At 44.3% G+C, this 21069-nt stretch overlaps 1 protein-coding gene across 2 annotated transcripts in view; it reads right to left on the bottom strand.

Moving 5' to 3' along the window:
- SHROOM2 (shroom family member 2) overlaps nucleotides 1-20764 on the bottom strand; it is a 289384-nt gene extending 268620 nt beyond the window's left edge. For both annotated transcript variants that reach the window (XM_068269899.1, XM_068269898.1), the window contains exon 1: nucleotides 19649-20764. In XM_068269899.1, the coding sequence (XP_068126000.1) occupies nucleotides 19649-19933 (285 nt within the window). In that variant the 5' untranslated portion in view covers nucleotides 19934-20764. The remainder of the gene's footprint in view (nucleotides 1-19648) is intronic.
- Between the last annotated feature and the right edge of the window lie 305 nt (nucleotides 20765-21069).

Here is a 21069-nt window from a genome sequence, read left to right on the forward strand (position 1 = left end):
GGAAATAATTATTTGACCCCTCACTGATTTTGTAAGTTTGTCCAATGACAAAGAAATGAAAAGTCTCCGAACAGTATCATTTCAATGGTAGGTTTATTTTAACAGTGGCAGATAGCACATCAGAATCAGAATCAGAATCATTTTATTTCGCCAAGCACGACTAGGTCGTACCCGGAATTGGTTTTGGCATGTACAGGGCTAGGTGTGCAATAAGACATACAATACAATACAGTACAAAAACAATACAGTAAACAGTACAGATACAGCGATTTAACCATAAACATTAACACAAGTTAGAGCTCAAATATGTAAAGTGTAAGATGTGTGGCAGTGCAGTCATGTGCTACCGAGTGCTACTCGAATGGGCCAGGTAAGAAGTTCATAGAGTTCAAAGAGTTTACAGCTGAGGGAAAGAAGCTATTCCTGTGTCTTGCAGTCTTGGTGTAGATGGACCGGAATCTCCGGCCCAACGGGAGCCGCTGGAAGAAGCGGAAGCCTGGGTGAGATGGGTCATTTACGATCCTCAGAGCTCTGGAGCAAAGTCTGGAGTTGTAGAGTTGGTCTAGTGAGGGGAGTGATTTCCCGATGATTTTCTCTGCTGATCTTATGACCCTCAGAGAAAATCATCGGGAAATCAAAAGGAAAATCGAAAAAATAACCTTAAATAAAAGCTAGCAACTGATTTGCATTTCATTGAGTGAAATAAGTTTTTGAACCCTCTAACAATAAAAGACTTAATACTTAGTGGAAAAACCCTTGTTTGCAAGCACAGAGGTCAAACGTTTCTTGTAATTGATGACCAAGTTTGCACACATTTTAGGAGGAATGTTGGTCCACTCCTCTTTGCAGATCATCTCTAAATCCCTAAAGCCCCATCTACACGATACGATTCTTTGTACGATTCAATTACGATTCTATTTACGATCCGATTAAATCCGACATGTCCGATCAGAATTCGATTCGATTGAATTCGATTTGCCATTTTAAAACAATGGCAAATCGAATTGAATCGAATCGAATTCCGATCGGACATGTCGGATTTAATCGGAACGTAAATAGAATCGTAATAGAATCGTACAAAGAATCGTATCGTGTAGATGGGGCTTGAAGTTTCGAGGCTGTCTCTGTGCAACTCTGAGCTTGAGCTCCCTCCATAGGTTTTTTTATTGGATTAAGGTCCGGAGACTGACTAGGCCACTCCATGACCTTAATGTGCTTCTTCTTGAGCCACTCCTTTGTTGCCTTTGCTGTATGTTTTGGGTCATTGTCGTGCTGGAACACCCATCCACGACCCATTTTCAGTTTCCTGGCAGAGGGAAGGAGGTTGTCGTTCAGGATTTCACGATACATGGCTCCGTCCATTTTCCCGTTAATGCGATTAAGTTGTCCTGTGCCCTTAGCAGAAAAACACCCCCAAAGCAAAATGTTTCCACCCCCATGCTTGACGGTGGGGACAGTGTTTTGGGGGTCATAGGCAGCATTTTTCTTCCTCCAAACACAGTGAGTTGAGTTAATGCCAAAGAGCTCTATTTTGGTCTCATCAGACCACAGCACCTTCTCCCAGTCACTCACAGAATCATTCAGGTGTTCATTGGCAAACTTCAGACGGGCCTGCACATGTGCCTTCTTGAGCAGGGGGACCTTGCGAACCCTGCAGGATTTTAATCCATTGCGGTGTAATGCGTTTCCAATGGTTTTCTTGGTGACTGTGGTCCCTGCTAATTTGAGGTCATTCACTAACTCCTCCCGTGTAGTTCTAGGATGCTTTTTCACCTTTCTCAGAACCATTGACACCCCACGAGGTGAGATCTTGCGTGGAGCCCCAGAGCGAGGTCGATTGATGGTCATTTTGTGCTCCTTCCATTTTAGAACAATCGCACCAACAGTTGTCACCTTCTCTCCCAGATTCTTGCTAATGGTTTTGTAGCCCATTCCAGCCTTGTGCAGGTCTACAATTTTGTCTCTGACATCCTTGGACAGCTCTTTGGTCTTTTCCCATGTTGGAGAGTTTGGAGTCTGCTTGATTGATTGATTCTGTGGACAGGTGTCTTTTATACAGGTGACTAGTTAAGACAGGTGTCCTTAATTAGGGTGACTAATTGAGTAGAAGTGTCTAACCACTCTGTGGGAGCCAGAACTCTTAATGGTTGGTAGGGGTTCAAAAACTTATTTCACTCAATGAAATGCAAATCAGTTGCTATCTTTTATTTAAGGTTATTTTTTCGATTTTCCTTTTGATGTGCTATCTGCCACTGTTAAAATAAACCTACCATTGAAATGATACTGTTCTGAGACTTTTCATTTCTTTGTCATTGGACAAACTTACAAAATCAGTGAGGGGTCAAATAATTATTTCCTCCACTGTATATCTGCTCTAAGCTACTGGAACCCCTGTGCCTCATGATGTGCAGTTTTCTGACCATATGATTACTTCTAGTGCCAATATGTGCTCTAATATGCCAGAACTGAGGCATTTAACTAAAGCTAGAGGAAGACTGAATGCAGATCTATTATGGATTAAACTTAAAAAAAAATCACACTCATTTGTTGCCCATAAAGTAATCCATTCTGAAATTGCCTAAAAACAAGCACTTGATCTGCTAATGACTCCTTCTTGAGGGCAGCCATATTGGGTTTATCCTAGGAATTAAGGGAAGTCTCTGGCCAACTGTTTATAGAGAGTGGCCTCATTTGATCCCTCTCTATGCTGCCTCTGCTGGCACCCACTAACCTTGTCACCAATATCACATGAATAGAAATTATAACATGGAGGCAGTTTAGTGAAGGTGAAAGGGGAAACCACAATTTAAAACTCAGTCTTGAATCTGAACTCAAACATTTGGGATCAGGTTCATTTTAAAGCACATCTAATAACAGAACTGAATAAATGACAGTAGGGTTATGAGTGTATTTGCACAAGTCACAGAAAAGTCACTTTCCATAGTGTAGTGAGTGTGCAGCCTGCTTATTGCACTGGGGCCTAACAGACAGCTCTGTGTCCTGAGTACAGCTCTAATAACATAGCAGGGCCTTCAACGCGCTCTACAACAGAACACTTGGTTTTGAACAGGCTACACTGCTATTCTGAAACGTAAGACAGGAAGGGCAGTGCTTCACTCGCAACACTAGGCCTGGTGTCCATTGTGAATTTAAAAGGTCTGAATGACATACGTATATACCTTATACTTCATTAGCTGAAATGAATGTTTGTTATCAACTCTAACAAAAATCTAGTGCGAGTATGAGTGGAATCCAGACGTTGTTTGTGATCCATGCAGAATCTATGCTAACGATGCTGTCGCTACTCTGTTACGGTTCCTGCAGTGGAACATTTCCTGCTTATTCTCCTCTCTCCGCAGAACAGAACAGGCTACTCAGTCGTCAAGTAACCAAATAGCCAGTCTGTACAGTGACTGTCCTAGATGCTCACCTGAAATTACAGTATCACAAACAAACATTTGGGGAAACAGAAAGTGTCCATATCTATTACAGCTCTAAAGAGGATCTGTAGTAAAAATAACGTAATGTATAAAATAGATTTTTTTTTGGGGTACCATATTAAATTATAAATGATTTAGTCAGAGTATGCCCATTGTAAAACGTTTCCTCTCCTTGATTTACACTCTTACGTTTATCATAGATGGTAATATCTTTAGTCCTGCCAATTGATCTTTGCAGAATGTTTGTTTACTGAGAGTTCCATGCACAGAGGGAGATACTGCTTGCTTGGCAGTTAAAAACAACCTTTATTTCCCACAATGCAATGAGGTTCACAGACAGCAAACTATCAGGGCCATGGCACTAAAGGTAAAGATTTCTCACGGGAAAGAGGGTATCGGCCACTGATAGAGAGGAGGTTCAATCCTGGGTGTTCCTATAATCTCAAACTCTCCCTCATTGTTTATAATAAATAGGAGATCACTCTACTGCAATGATCCTGATTCTCAGGGTAGGAACACACTACACAGAAATGCTAGCGTTGTGGAAACCGCTAGCGTTAATTCGTATAATGTAAGTCAATGGGACGCATGAAAAAAATCACATGTTCACATTCTGCAAGGTGCACTTTATGTCAATAGTGACGCAGAGGTATAGCGTTCTCTTGCGTTTTGTAAGCATTTAAAAAAAAAAAAAAAAAACACAAGTTTGATGATGTATTTTTGCTTCCTGTCAACTTCCTAGTGATTTGCATAAAATACACAAATATGTGCGAAACTCAAACGTATCAAAATGCAAGCAAAAGGCAAAAAAACGCATGTGCGAAACGCAAATGCAAAACAAAAACGCACATAAAATGCACAAACGCATATGCAGCAAAACTTAACAAAAAGAAAAGATACTGGTAAGTACGGTATGTGATTTTTTTTTTTTTTTTATACGTTTTTTTTTTTTCTTTTAGGGAAAGTAAAAATTTCTCCCCCTAATTAAATGACCCGTGCATTTAGTGTGGTAGAAGAGTCACACCAGAGAGTATAGTTTGGCAAACTGTAATAAAATTGAAAATCTGGAATCTGTGCTGTACGGTCCGAAATGCAAGAAAAGATGAAAATGCTCTTTTCTGTTTAGGAGATACTTAATTGAATTCTGGGTTTGGGAGCAATGGGGTGCTTATTAGCACAATTAGGATTCACATCAGGGAGTTCTCCAGTATTTTATCCCGGAGTTTCCCAGCAACAAATCGGGAACAATAAAGCAAAGTGCCTGGTATTTTTCCACGGATGCTCTTCTCGGCCAGCATTGTCAACAACATATGTGAAAAGGACCTATTGAGAATTCAGGGCTGAAAAACCACCACATAAACTGGCTTTTCATGCAGATCGCTGCGGTGCTTTATCGGCGCTTCCTGTGATTTTAAAATAAACATGTCTTCTTATTTATACTCCTAAACCGCACAAGCTCAGGGAGTTTAGATAATGGAGCATACATAACCCTGCTGCTGGGGTACAAGACCAAAATGTCTGTGGCTTCCTCTCCAGCTCATGTTCCTACAAATGCTTATAAAGTGTATCTCCTCTGCCAGAAATAGCACAGTATTGCTGCCCATGTGACCACACAAAAAATTATTAGGCATGTTTTCAGTATGTCCTGAAAGTTTTGTGCTCACACTGTAGTACAAGTTTTCTCCATCCTCAAGTCTGAAATAAGCTTTTGCTTTTGCTGCCTTGATAGAGATCAGGCTAGAGAGATGCACCACTAGCTCCACCTCTAAAGCTATGTACCTACGTCGCAATTTTCCAGACAACCAACGATTTTTTGAGCACTGATCCATGATATCGCGAAGTGGGTACAGTCACACAACCATTCGAATGTCGCTTAGCGTCGCAATGGATCAGATTGCTAAGATCCCTGATGACTCCCACACAAAGTAACATGCTTGATTGAAGTCCCATTCGCTCCCGATGTGTAGCGCCGTGTATACCTGCCGGTAGGAAGAAGCCTCGCTTGATGACCGTCGTCAAGGGGAAATTGCAAGACCCGTTGGGCGGTGAGTACGGGGCTTGTGTGCCATTTCTTGCCTAAATCATTTTAAGTGTACCTGAAAGGAAAAACATTCCCCAAATTGGTACTTATCTAAGTAGAAGGAAGCCTCTGGATAATCCAGAGGCTTCAAATTTCCCCCTCTTCCTCACCGTTTCAACGTTAGAACCCCCCCCCCCCTGAAGCCCACTGACAATGCTTGGCCACATTGCACAGGCTCAAATGGCTTTTGCCTGCTCAGTAGCAAGGGGCCAAATAAATAAAACAATATAAAATGAATATAAGAGAAGGACCAATATGCAATTAAAAATTATTTTCTTGCTTGCTGGTGGTTTAACCCTCAGGGGACAGGCTGCCTAAACCCCCTTAAGGACCAGTGCGTTTGGGGGGGGGCAGGCAGCCGGATCCCCAGTACAGATAGCTAGGCATTAGTGTCCCCAGTATAAATAAGTGTGCCCTGTATTGCAAGCAGCCTTTACTCACCTTCCTGTGATGAGCAGCTCCATCTCCCTCTGCTCTGGCCGGTGTTGTGTCCGATTACGCTGCCTGTTAATTTGCGCTGCCCCGCATGCGCAGTAGGAGACTGTGCGGCCACATTTCCTATTGAATGATGCTGCTGGTGGTAAAATACGAAATATCTCCGCTCCCACACCTCTTACACTCCCCAAATTTTCAGGGTAGGGAGGGGACCCCCAGAATGACCTCTATGCCAAATTGCAGCCCCCCCGAGACCCGCTGGTTCAGGAGATAGATTACAGAAACCTATCTCCTGAACCAGCGGGTCTCGGGGGGGGGCTGCAATTTGGTATAGAGGTAGTTCAGGTGGTTCCCTCCCTACCCTGAAAATGTGGGGAGTGTAAGGGGTGTGGAAGCGAAGGTATTTAGCATTTTACCTCCAGCAGCATCATTAACTTCACACTGAGCATGCGTGCTACTCAGTGTGGAAGGGAGCTTCCGGGCATCCCTGCTCGCACTGACTCTAAGTTCCGGGTCGCGGCTTGATGAAGTCATCAAGCCGGGACCCGACACTTAAGTCAGAACGAGCAGGGTTGTCGGCCAGAGCGGTGGCATGCGGCGATCGTCGAGGGGGGTGAGTCCCGTCTTCTTCCCCTCCCCTCCTACCGCCGCTGCACAATAGTGATCACTACGATCGGACGGCGATCGTAGTGATCATGTGATCAGGAGTCAGGAGCCAGTCATAATGGCTCCTGATCACTGAGGGGAGAGGTCAGCTGTCATATGACAGCTTAATCTTCCCTCTCAGGTACGCACGATCGCGTCAGGAGGGGAAGCAGTAGGTGGCGTAAATCCTACGCCACATAAGAGTTAGACAGCCACAAGTGTGGCGTAGGATTTACTATCAGCGGTCCCCAGGAGGTTAAAAGGCTTTTGACAAGGTGTGAAAAGATCACCTAGGAGAAAACTCAAAGAGAAAAAGTGAATTGTATACAGGCCAAAGTCTTATTTTCGGGTAAACATAGTATGTGATGGTTTCAGGTGAAAATTTAGAGCACATACAGGAGTAAAACCAAAGTTAACCACCATCCCTCCAGCAATCAGCCAAGCTATATCACACTTTGCCCATAGCTATTGTGATTCCCACTTGGAAATGCATTGGTTAACTTATAGTACAGCCATGAAGGCACTCATACCTGCCACTGTAGTATAACGAAATAGGCGTTTTTTTAAGTGTCACTAAAATCTTTAAGTCTTTACCTTTTGCTGGCTGTTCTTAATACTGGTGATAAACAAACTACTTATGTTTTTTTTTAATGTTCTTAGGACAAGAATCTAGCATGTTTACAGGAGCCCCCCTGAACGCATGGCAGATCTTTAGAGATGTCTGACACCCAAGAGACCACCGAGCACATCATTCTACCCAATAACCTTGCCAGTGGGAAGTTGCCACAAATACCTCTGCGCTCCTCCGTAGCAACAGATGTGTTGCTAGCTTGTACAGCATCTGGCTCAAAACTGACACTTGAAGGATCAGTCCTGATCCCTGCAGGGCAGCCACCCTTGTACGTGTATACACAGCTTCAGGGCCCATTCACACGGAAGCATTTCCCAATTGTCCAATTTCTGAACCACTTTCAATTGCTGCCATTTTGAAAAGCGCTATTTCAATCTAATGAGTATGGCAGTAAACTCACAGTAGCGATCCACAACGATTAGCAAACATTCACAAACGTGGTGCATGCATCACTTTTTAGCCAAAATTGCTTGTGGAAAAATCACTTTTCTAAAGGCTAGCGATTTCCAGTGTGAACGGGCCCTTACTACGCACCAACGTAGTGATTGTTTGAGTTATTTTTCCTGTGACCAGCAATTTTTTGCACAAAGAGTGACCTGGGTATGTGAGCGCATTTAAGCGAACAATGTTTTGCGGCTGTGTGGCGATTACAACAAACACAGTGGATCAGATCTTTAAGGTCCCCGACGACTCCCGTACAAAGTGCGGCAATCGTTTGAACTCTTTTTCACGCCCATTGTGTGTCATTGTATGTTCCCACGGGTAGGAAGATGGATCAGGGAACATTCATTCATTGGGTTGCGTGGCTGAGCGTTCCCCGATCCATCTACCAGTGAGTACGGACCTTTAGAGTTTATACATATCATCTGAAAGTGATTTGAGCAGTGATTTTTCCATTTTCAAAATGATAAGGGCGTTTTATAATGGTGTGTGCCACTGGGGGTGCTGGGAGCACCATTACTTAGTTATGGGGTGCTGTTCCTCTGGCCCCCCACCCATCAGGATTCTCCACCTTCTTAAGCCAACTGCAGCTTCTGCAGACATGTAGTTTCGGATGTGATCAGAACCCACGGCATCAAAACAGGAAAAGATGGAGTGCTGCTATGACCATCCGTCTCTCACCCGGCTGGATAGCAGCCCCATGCTTATTTCACCATTTTTATGGATTTTAATATGATTCAATGAAAAGCTATGTTTTAATGTAAAAGAGCATATATATTTTTTGGGAGGTGCTAACCACTTTTTATGGGGCTTCTGCAGAGATGCGCAGCATGCCAGCAGTTGACAGTACATTTCTGTACACGCATTTCCCGGGCTACAACTCTTGGTATGCATAGCAGTGCACATATGAACCCCCAGGAATTACGAATGCCTGCGGAAGCTGCAGTAGGCTTGAGAAGATGGAGAAGCCCAAACGGGCTCAGGGGCCACAGGAACAGCACCCCATAAGTAAGTAATGGTGCTCCCCTCAACCCCCACGTCACATCCCATTAAGAACCTTCCTTGTGGGGAGGTTAGTTTTTTTTTTTAAATGGAAAAAAAAAATATCACTGCTCAGATTACATGAAAGTCTGTGTCAGTTCTTTATATCTGGTTCTGTACAGCTAGTCCCAGGGTAACGAACGAGATAGGGAGTAAAAGTTAATTCTGAACCTGAATTCAATATTAAGTCAGAACACTGTGCCATCTCTGTCCCCGGTGCCTCCTCAGTGCCCCCCTCTGCGTCACCTCTGTTCCCCTGTACCTTCAGTGTCCCCCTTTGCACCACCTCTGCCCCCGCATCACTGTGTCACCTCTGTCCCTGTATGTGCCAACCCTGCCTCCACTGTGTCCCTCTGTACAACCTCTGCCCCCGCATCACTGTGTCACCTCTGTTCCTGTATGTGCCAACCCTGCCTCCACTGTGTCCCTCTGTACAACCTCTGCCCCCGCATCACTGTGTCCCTCTGTACAACCTCTGCCCCCACCCCCTTTGTGCCTCCTTCTGTCCTAGTGATTATCTTGATGTGCTAATTTCACTAATGGAACATTTCACATAAAATGTCACAATTACAATTATACGCAATTATGATTTTGAAATTTAATAGATTTCACATGATCCACACAAACTTCCAGAGGTTCCCTGCGCTGGATCACAGGTTTACTTTAAAATGTATAAAAAGTGTATGCAGAATTCGGAACTCACTATATAGTATAGTGTACTGCAGCAAAATATCATTTTAGCCAGTTTAAAAAAAAAAACTTTTTTTTTAAATTGATTTTTTTCAAAAACTACCAATTTTTTTTGTAAAAAATAAAAAATAATATTGACTTGTTCCCTCAGAATCAAATTTTGCATTTTCTGGATGTTTGTTTCGGGGGGTCGTTTGTAAGTCAAGGACTACCTGTACTGTATTTGAAGAGGCTTCTGTGCTTTTTATTAATTAAAGTGGGTTACATCCGGGTTCTGATCACTGAGTGTAAACTGAGAGAAACGTGAGAAGTGGTTTGTGATACTAGAAGAGACAGCTAAGGGTAGTAGCCATAAATAGATACCCTGTCTATGGGCAGAAGTATGGTCTTTATCTTCTGAAATTGCCCTGAAACATTTATATCACCACTCCTCAGGCAGCTTTATGGCTCAGGTCAGCCACTTGGCTTCTGTGCTTTCAAAGTGACATCCTATAGTTATTAGTCTGCAGATCAGCTCAGCCTCCTCTTGTCAGTCATGGAGCTAAGCTGCAGCCTGCAGTGCCTCTTATGGTTTTTGAAATAATCTATATACAAATGCAAGTGTGTAATAAAGACACCACTTTATGCGGCTCATTGACTGGTATTTCCATGCGGCCAGGCATTAGGCTCAGTTCTCACTCAACGATCTGTTCTGGGAGGCCATTCTGTACAGAGGTAAGCGGACCAGTTCAGTGGCCCCTCCGGTTTAATGTCGCAGGGTGGTTGCATTTGCACCATAGGTAGCTATGATTAACACATCTGCTCGTCAGGAAAAACTGAGCAGGTTGGGACTTTGCGTTGCATCAAATGGATCTGGGGGTTTGGGGTTTAGTTTAGTTTTTTCGCATAAGTAGAAGCGGACCTTATTTTAAACAATAGGATCCGCTTCCTGCATTTTGCAGAGGTGCAGAAAACATAGTGAAAAGGTACGTTTTCCACCACAAATGGGAATTGAGCCTTAAAGGGAACCCGAGATGAGCGGGATATGAACATTAAATAATGCACATTGTCTGGCTGTGCATTAATACTCTGCCTCTAATAATTTTAGCCATAGACCCAGAACAAGCATACAGATCAGATGACTATGACAAATCTGACAAGATTAGCTGCATGCTTGCTTCAGGTGTGTGATTTAAGACACACGCACTACTGCCGGCAATGACGGGCCCCCTGGACCCTCCCGCTGGGACGGATGTTCAGCGCTGTCGGCGGACTGATAAGGCTGTTTCTGAACGATCCGCTTGGTGGATCGTTCAGAAACAGCCTTATCAGTCTGCCTGACAGACTGTACACACGCACTACTGGTCACTGGAACGCCCGCCCAGCGGGAGGGTCCGGCGGACCCGTTGTTGCTGGCGGTAGTGCGTGTGTACGCACCTTTAGACCCTACTGACTAGAAAGATCAGCAAGACTTCCAGGCAACTTATATTGCTAAAAAGTAAATAAATATGGCAGCTTCCATAGTTCCCACACCTCGGGTTCCTTTTAATGTTTCTGCAACCCGGCTTGGATTTTTTTATCTTCTATGTTAGTCGACAAGGGTCTGCAGCTCTCTCTTAATTTATATCAGACCTCAGTAAACTCTGGTGAAATGTTATTGTATTATTATTACCTATACACATTTATTATGATTTATATAGCGCCATCATCTTCTGCAGGACTGTGCACCACCCACACAAGAAGGCAATTACCCTCCCTTACCAGCAACATTTACCATTGTATAATATGAACCATACAAGATTCACAGTACCTATAATTTAGGAAAACGTTATGGTATGGTAGGGATTAGATTGTAAACCCCAAGACTATATATTCTCTAAACTAATGGAAGATCTCAGCACCATATAATTACTAAAATCAATCAGATGCAATTTTTATTTTGTTGAATGGCATCTTTCATGGGATAACAACTCGTCATCAGTCCTAGAATGTGAAATGCTGCAGAGTGATTTTAGCACCCACTTAGGAACATCCAGCAGACAAATCTAATGAAGTGACTGTAGGAGTCTCAGTGTCATATGACTCACCACATTACAACCCCGTCAGCCAAATGAATGGCCTACAGCAAACTGAACAGCTTCAATGCATACCTGCTTCTATACACTAATAGCTAGACAAGTGAAAGCAGCGTCCTAAGTCACAGCACTAACACAGAACAATCCGATTTGCATTGCTGTAAAGTTAAGTAACCACAGCCAGATGGATCTCCACCGAACAACCATTATCGGGTCCATCTGGCCTAATCTGCAAGCGTTGTTTCCTTATGTAAAAATGAACGATCGCGTAAACACCACAAGAGTCTATGGTGATCTTAAGCCTCATCTACACCATACAATTTTTTGTCCGATTCGAAATGTCCGATCGGGATTCGATTCAATTTGCCAGTCGGATTGAATCGAATCAAGGAATCTAACAAAAAAATTTCATGGTGTAGATGGGGCTTTAAACGCTCATTCAGTGATCTGACATGGTCTTTCAATATGAACGACTGTCGCCGGTGATCGTATGTCATTAAACATAATTTAAAGAATTTTCATTAACCAATGTTGCGCAAGATCACAAAAACAATCGCGCTTCACAAAACAAATTTGCAAAGATCACACCATACGGACCAGTAGACTAATGAGTTCTCACACATCGGGTGTCAGAAAGTCTAGTAAAATCCTGTATACACACTGCATTCCTAGCAGCTGAAACGATTGCCCATGATCATTTCAGCTAACCATCTCACAAGAACCAGAGAAGTTTTCAGGGACAAAGTAAATGTTCAGTTATGCTCCATTATTCTCCCCTGTGCAGCGCAGAGATATCAATTTACCTCAGGTAACTTGATAGTGTGCAGGGAAAGAGCCCTCACCTTCCATTTTCAAGACCTCAGGGTGGTCAACTGGCAACCTTCTCCATCCCAGAATCTGGGGCAATGACTCAAGGAGGCAAACAGTGATTTTTATGTAGCTTTTGAAGAATACAAATGTGATGTGAAATCTGACTTTCCAGCCAGGCCAACCGATATGCTCGCAGTTCAGCCTCAAAAATGAAAGAGGCCAGAGTGATAGCTCTGTCAGTCAAGTTTAAAGTTCACCATCTTTACCACTGTTCACAAAGATGAAAAAGCGGACTAAGCCATTACTCCCATTTTTTTTTTACATTTGATGCATTCATTGCAGAGAAACTGCCTTTGAAAAAAATCTGACATTTGACCCAGAGATCCCCATGGAAGGCATGGAACTGGTAGAAGAGTAAGTGTTCCCTCGCTACAGTGGTGCCCCCATTATCCATCCCCTCACTATACTGCAGAAAATATTTTGCTTTAAAGCCAGCATTGCAGCTCAGGAGATTTAGCAGATGTGGGCCATAAAGAGTTAAATGGCCATACATTTCTCGACTTGGCGGCCAAATAGACCATCCTATTTGATAATTATTATCGCATGAAAATCGGTGGCACCAAGAGCATGCCCCATCGCCGATGCAACCAATCTTGTGCCGAAATTGGTTACATGTATCAATCGGTCATGCTGCAAGATGTTGGGCCGTCATAGTCGATTGGATGTGCAGCGGTAATGAGTGTGAAGTCACACGCGCTAAACTCCGGCGGCGTGTCATGTGCAAATGGAAGAGGAAGAACTGGAAGACAGAAAGGGTGACATGGGACACTGCTGTAGCAGTGGTGAGGTGGCAGATTTGCCAAATTCCCAAAGATTTCATACTGAAATCGATCAGTTTTATTCACGTGTTCCACCTGTCACAAATCCACCTGCCATTTTTAATTTTAGAAACTAAAAATTGTAAAATGCAAAAACAGAATATGGATGAACGCAAAAAAACAACAACAAAAAAACAGGATTCTTGAGCGGCCAATGGACTTAAAGTACAACTGAAGTGAGAGGGATATGGAAGCTTCCATATTTTTTTTTTTTTTTACAATACCAGTTGCCTGGCAGCCCTGCTGTTCTATTTAACTGCAGTAGTGTCAGAATCACACATCTGAAACAAGCATGAGGCTAATCTTGTCATATCAATGGCTAAAAGTATTAGTTCACACGGACACTTGGCGGCGTCTAACGCCAGGCGTTCTGGACTCGTCAGCTAGCATCGCACGTTTACCGGCGATTACGCAAACGCGGCGTCCCGATCTACTGTGGCGTTTCAGCCGGCCCTAGAAGCCGCATGCGTTGCTAGGGTCGCCTAGCCACCGTGTCTTCATGTCCCTTTGCGGGGACGATAATCGCAGATCGCGATGGGAAGCAGACGATCGCCGTACCACCACACCTGAACAAGACGTCACAGGACAATGCAGCTTCCGTCCGCCCTGACGCCGCCTGCGTGAACCAGCCCTTAGAAGCAGAGGATCAGCAAGATAGCCAGGCAACTGGTATTGCTTAAAAGGAAATAAATATGTCAACCTCCATATCACACTCACTACAGGTGTCCTTTCATTCACATGTGTGGCGGTGTGCATTTCCAGCATTGGGGCAAAACGTGCATGATATGGGCAAGGTTCACCTACACTTTTAGAACATGCTTAGCCATCAACCCCCTTTCTTGTGTAAACCACTCAATATTTGGCCAGATATCAGCAGAGATCTAATACGTCTCTTCTGCTGCATACACAAGCCCTGTAGTTCTTGCTCAGGTCCAAAATCATGTGGCCTCGCTCTCATATCGCCTCAACTCATGCTTCCCCATGCTCCACCACTATAAGTATGTTCAGCAGTCTGACATTTCCCCATTGACACATTAATTAAAAAAAAAAAAAAAAATTCCCTTAATTTTTTTTTGCCATAAAAAAACAAAAAAAACAAAAAACAAATCAACTGAATATTCATTTTATAGAAACAGGAAAACCAGATGTATGGGCCGGTCTGATTTTTCCCGCACACGGTTTCGGATGCAGAACCGCAGCCTATTGAAATCAATAGGCTGCATCCGAATGCTGGGGAGAAAAAATGCTGCCTGCTGTAGTTTTTCAAAGAACACATCCAAATCCCCATAGCCCTGCTTGGCACAACTATAGAGATTGGGATGTGATTTCGCAACAGCAAGTGTTCGGCATCCAATACGGAGACAGACATGGCACACCAGTGGAAACCTGCCCTGACACCCACAGCAGTCTAGTTTAAAATCTGCAACCAACCTTTCCATGTGGACACTATGAAATAGTTACCTGGATAGTGATATATTCCAACACATTTTGTGTAGTTAATCTAATCCTTATTCCAGAGGATCTGGCCCTTTTGTTTTGACAGCTGAGAATAGTAAGGGGTCTACACAAAGCAGTGTCAAATTCTGCAATAGTTTACAAGCATAACATGAGATCTGTCTATCTGCTCAGCCCAGGCAGACACAATTACCTCTATTTCTATAGATAAACAACAATATAACGTGTCTCTTCAGTCACAGGCAGGAAAGGAAGGGTGTAGCACTGACATGCCCCACAAACTGGTAATTATAAACTGATAGCTTTAGCCATCCCTCTAATTATTTCCTTTCATACATTTCACTCATAAAACTATTCCATCCTTTTGAAGGGATATAAATCAGCGGACAGTCACCTCTTTTGATGAAATCAGCCTGAAAAAAAAATAGTTTAACAGCAGAAGAGAAGCATCAGAAAGTGATAATTACGTCTGGGAAGACGACTTCGCTGGGAAAGCTGAGGATCACACATGAGAAAATGTACCGGTAATTAAATAATTCAGACGGTAACAAGCCTTCAAAGACACTGAAGAGAGGCGGTATGCACCTCATGTTAAAGATTAAACAGGCTGCTGCTGTGGATATAAGGTACAGGCCCCTCAAAAACAGTGCACAAAGTTCTGTATGAACACTGGCTGAACAGGCCAAATTATGAAGGATATACAATACACACATTCAAACTTTTTATCGACCAGTTAATCATCTGAAAACCCAGCTCATAGCCTATGAGCAAAAAATATACCCCGACTGTTAATATTCACCATAAGCTACATGCACTAGTACTGCTCCCCGCACGAATCAGGATTTGATCCCTCGAGTGGCAGTTCAAATCAAGTGCTTTACTGACGCATTGCTAGCCCACAGGCATACTGTTGATATGAAGCAGGGGAGGGGATCTACACTTAGAGCATAAGTTTAGGTGGGAGAGGGTAAGGAGAATACTGTCCTTCACGATCTACCTAATGCTGGAGACACACATTGCGTTTTGCCACGCGATTTGCGGGATCGATTCCATCGATTCGATTATTTCCAACATGTTCAATCGTGTTTCGATGGATACAGCCGTCGATTTTGCATATTAAGTATGCAAAATCGACTGCTGTAATAAGTATGCAAAATCGACTGCTGTATCCATCGAAACACAAACATGTTGGAAATAATCGAATCGATCCCGCGAATCGCGCAGCAAAACGCAACGTGTGTATCCAGCATAATGGGCACCCCTGGCCTACACAATTCTGCACTCTGGATCTCTCAGTGATGCATCAAGAAGACCTCGAGGCCACCACTGATATGCTAGTTTCTAGACAGCTTCGGCTGTGTATCATCTAATGGTTGTCCGAAGCTTTATTTTTCCCTCAGTCAAAATAATCAATCTGGGCTGGTGCACACCGAGAGGCTTTTTTAGTGTTTCAGCAGCCGCTTGCGGCTGCGGATCCGCTTGGTCAATGTATCTCAATGGGGTGGTGCACACCAGAGCAGGAGGCGTTTTGCAGAAACGAAAAACGCCAGGGTGAGGCATTTTTTGGATTGCGGGTGCGTTTCTGCCTCAATGTTAAGTATAGGAAAAACGCAAACCGCTCTGAAAAACGCCTGTTCAGAGCGGTTTTGCCGGCGTTTTTGTTACAGAAGCTGTTCAGTAACAGCTTTACTGTAACAATATATGAAATCTACTATACTGAAATCCGCTGCAGCAATCCGCAAAACGCTAGCAAAACGCCATAAAAAAATAAGAAAAAGCGTTTTAAAATCTGCTAGCATTTTGCGGATCTGCTAGCGGGTTTTGGTGTGCACCAGGCCTCTCTGATGACAATCTGGAGTTTACACAGATGTCCCATGACATCACTGGCCTCCCCTCCACAGATCTACCTTTTCCCTCTTGCCTAAAGCCTCATCTACACGCGTAGATGAGGCTGCGATCCGGCGGCTCGATTAGCCACCGGATCGCCTCTTCCGCGTCCCCGCACGTGCCCGCCGCGTCCCCGCTTGCCGTGCGTGCGCCGCATTCGATTCCCCGCTCGTCCCCGCTTATCTTCCGCTCGATTCCCTGCCATTGTCCCCTCGCGGGGAGCGAGCAAGGAATCGGCGGAAGCAAGATCCGTCCTGTCGGATCTTATCAATGATCAATTATCAATTGATAAGGAGGATCGGAGCCGCATCTACGCGTGTAGATGCGGCTTTAGGCAGCAAATCCCATAGCGGTGCATGGCACGGCTTCTGGGATTCGTCTGCGTTCCCGCAGACCCGGAAGTGCAGCCGCGCGCGGTGGCCAGAGGAAACGGGCCCTTAGAAAGACATGGGCACACAAGCATTTTGAGCACTGTATGGCAAGAGAGAGTGGGGGTATTTCCATGAAACATGTCAAAACTGTAGAGCAAAGTCTAGCTTACTTATTTGGTGGCCTTTTTGGGGGGACCTAATGCTTTCTTCCCCTTTTCTAAATAGTTTTTAGAACTTTTATTTTTCAATTAATTACCTTCTATACACTAGTATAATGTTCCTTGAGTATAGTTGCAAAGATTTTGGAGATTTGTTAATTTATTGTGCAGAACATCATTGAATGATTCAGAGAAATGAAAGGTTTGCATGGAAGGGGCAATACCAAAACACCAGTCCTGGGTGACCATGATCTTCAGGCTCTCAAGAAGCATTGCATTAACCCTCCTGGCGGTTAATTTTTTTTGCCAATTAGGCAGAAATCCATTTTTTTTGTGTGTTTTTTTTTTGTTTCATGTAAATCTACCAGAGTGGTAGCTACATGAAACACCACTAGAGGGCGCATGTGTCCCTCTAGTGCGATCGTCGCCGGCACCAATAGCAAACGGGAACGCGTATATAACGCGTTCCCCTGTTTGGCTTCTCCTGTCGCCATGGCGACGATCGGAATGACGTCATGGACGTCAGATGCCTCCGATCCAGCCCATAGCGCTGCCTGGAACTCAATGGTCCGGGCAGCGCAGGGCTCTGGCGGGGGGGGCTCTTCCGCCGCTCGGCGATCGAGCTGTACGTGCGGCTAGCAAAGTACTAGCTGCGCGTACAGCACTTTGAATCGCCCCACTAGAGGCAGAGATATCCTCCTGCGCGGCATAGCCCGAGCTCAGCTCGGGCTTACCGCCAGGAAGGTTAAAACATGTAGGCCTCTGACTCTGTAGAAGAAATTGCTGTCCTAGCACAGGGACACTTCCAAAAACTGCTCCTGCCTACACAGTTCATTGCTGTATCCATAAATGTTCTAGTTAATAGTTAAAATTACAGGCTGGTTTTATACCCGGCCAGAGCATTGCGGTGCGATGCTCTAACCCCTCGCAGCGCACCACAGCACTAAAAATGTAATTCATATGACCCTGCGACAGAGTGCACCAACAGGGTTATATGCAAAGTGCCGCCCCCCTGTACGTTGCTCGCACGCTCTTTGCCGCCCCTCGCCCAGTGACATACTCCCTGCTGGACAGGAAGTACATCACTGGGATTCCCGGCTTCCACCTGTCGTATTTGCATCCTTCTGCGCATGCGCGGCACCACCGACAAATTTAAAAAGATACTGTGTCGGTCATTGACTTCCATTCATTCCTTTGCGTCACCCAGAAGTTGCACGGCAACGCTGTTGACTTCAGCAACAAATCGGAAGCTTTCAGCGCAATATGATTAGTGTACTGGGCCCCATACACTTTCTTTGCTGTTGCGTTGCCCTGCGTGCAGGAAGGGTAACGCAATGCAAAAAAAGTGCCCAATTGCAAAAGGAGAAACCTCATAAAGATACTGCAGAAACACCACCTTCTTTTCTGAGCCCAGGTTCATTGGAGATGGACGGAGGCAAAATAGAAAGCTTAAGGGCCTTCTTCCACTAGCCTGCAATTTGTGATTTGATTCTAATCGCAAATCGCAAGGTACATTAAACTAATTGAAACTGCAGCAGCAATTTCCATTAGTGCGATCTGATTGCGATGCGATTTTGGTCAAAGCGCAATAGTTGTCCTGCCGCGTTTTGTATGCGATTGAGCTGTACTATAATGAGTTTAGTAGCTCAATCGCAATCGCATGGTGGAAATTGAAACGTGATTGCGATCGGAATCGTGATCACATTTCAAAGTGGAAAAGAGCCCTAACTGTGGACTGACAAATGAAAATTTAAATTTCTATTAGGAAGTGATGGTCAAATCGTCCTCTGGGGTAAACAGTGGCAGTAACATGATAACAGTGCCTAGTTCAAAAGCTACATTCTTCATGGTATCGGGCAGCAACATTGCATATGATGTGGGTAACTTGTACATGTGGGAAAGCAGCAACTTATATTATTCTGTCTTCGAAGCAACACATTTTGGAGTTAGTACTGCAATACATTTTACACAGCGCCCCATTAAAGTACCCATTAACAGTCCAATTTCCCAAGCAATCGACTGCCCGATCGATTGTTGACCACGGAAGTGGAAAATGATAAGCAATTAGATCGGACTAAAAGATTTGTTCATAAACTTGGATCGATGTAACGATCAATAGAACGACTGTTCATCTTGATTGGCACCATTAATGGTACATGATCCATCGATCAATCGTTCAGAAGATTGTAACCTTAACACATAAAAATATAGTCTGTGGCTACCTTAAAGCAGAACTCCAAAGCCAAAAGCACTGTCCCTGACTGAGTGGCAGGCAGGTAACAGCTACACTGAATTCTTTGTGTACCTCCACTGTAAACATCCAGGTAGTTAGTGCTAGGAAGTTATTCTCAGGCCTTGGTGACTGCTCAGCAGCACTTCCAGGTTACAGGGCATAGTGTACTTGAATGAGTCACAGAGGATGATGTTCCCAACTCATCATTTAAATATATAAGGCCCATAAACTAGGCATGATCTGTGGTCACTGTGATGAAACTATAAGTTCATCACTGGAGTGTCACAACGTAGGTGTTACTTGTATTTTAACACATTTCTCCCTGCTGTCCAGGGAATGTTTTTTTTCCTGGAAATGCTGAAATGATGAATTAGATTAAAGGAAAATCTAAAAACGTACCTTGGTAATGATAAGAAGTTCCCCGTGTTCCTTACCACCTTTTAAGGTGAATCCCCAAGGCGCGCCACCAGTAAGAAATACATCCACAAATTTATATCCTTCTACCAGTCTTCGCTCCATAATCAAGTTCTGTCCTTCCTCCAGCAAGCCTGGACGAGTCCTCATGTCATCAGATAAAAACCTTTCCTGGCCACCTCTGCTTTCCAGGTTGTCCATCCTGTCTCCAGAAATATCCCAAATACTTAAATGATCCTGATCCAGGGGAAGGCAGAGCTCTCTAACCATACCACATAGCAAAGTTCAGCCTGGGGGGGATAACCTGTGTATCCTTTATGGCTCTTCTGGATCCAAATTAAACCAACACAGATAAGAGATCAAAAACAGTAAAAATTCTTCAATAATCATAAAAAAAGACAACAGACTTTACCCAGTTATTGCATATATTTGTGAAAACCACAGATCGGAGAAAAGCATAACTTTTTGGTACGTAGTGGTGAAGTAAAGTCAAATAATAAAGCGATCCCCTAGGAGCAGAATGTGGGGGAGCTCAGGGAGGGCCCTGTTACCTCGCCCTGCACAATGGCCATTGCCCTCCCTTCTCCGGATCAGACATGGTGAGCACCAGGTGACACATGTCCTTGCAGATCCAGTGCGAATGAGGAAAACCCAGAACCAGGAGGAACAGTCCGACCTCAGCTCAGTCACGTCCCACAACGATCGCCTTTCCGCTTCCTCCTTCCAGCAGAGTTTTCCCAGAGCCACCTGTTCAAATAACAAGTGGCAGGTTGTGCAGCTAGCTAGTCACTCGGTCACCTTCCCTGGATGTAGACTGCACTCAGCTGACAGTTTCCTCATTGTGTCCCCTCCCCGCAATATGCACAGCAGCAGCACAATGCTACCTGGCCGCCGCTGCCTCAGCGCTGCTCTCTGCCTATCTGCAGCCTTCCTGCCTGACGCGTGAAGGAACAATCAGCTCCGACTCTTTCCTGCTCTCACTCCAGCCTGTTGCTTCCCTCTCGCCAGGGATTGGCGTTGAGAGCTGCTGAGGGTGGACAGACAGACAGTAATACAAAAGCTTGCTGGAGTAGCTTCCCTGCTGGCCGTCTCCTCCCTTCCCCCTCTGCTGCTTAGCTTAGCAATCACTCACTGATTATCCCTAGGAGGGAATGCGTGTGTCGGCGGAGCACGCTGGATAGATACACTTCTGCTCTATGTTGCTTCTGGCTCGCTTTTTTACACCAGAAAAAAAGTAATATTCTGAAAGTAAAACTCTACAAGTGTCCCTAAAGTGACCTTGTCTTACATGCTTTTCTTTATAGCATGCAGCACCAGTGACTGCTTGCCCATCTGTTTTTTATTTCCCCCCTAATCTCCTGTTGATTTTAAAAGCTTTGTTTATTGCAGCCCCCCTTGAGACAGGC

Source organism: Hyperolius riggenbachi, chromosome 2 (genome assembly GCF_040937935.1).
Source record: "Hyperolius riggenbachi isolate aHypRig1 chromosome 2, aHypRig1.pri, whole genome shotgun sequence".
Taxonomy (NCBI): domain Eukaryota; kingdom Metazoa; phylum Chordata; class Amphibia; order Anura; family Hyperoliidae; genus Hyperolius; species Hyperolius riggenbachi.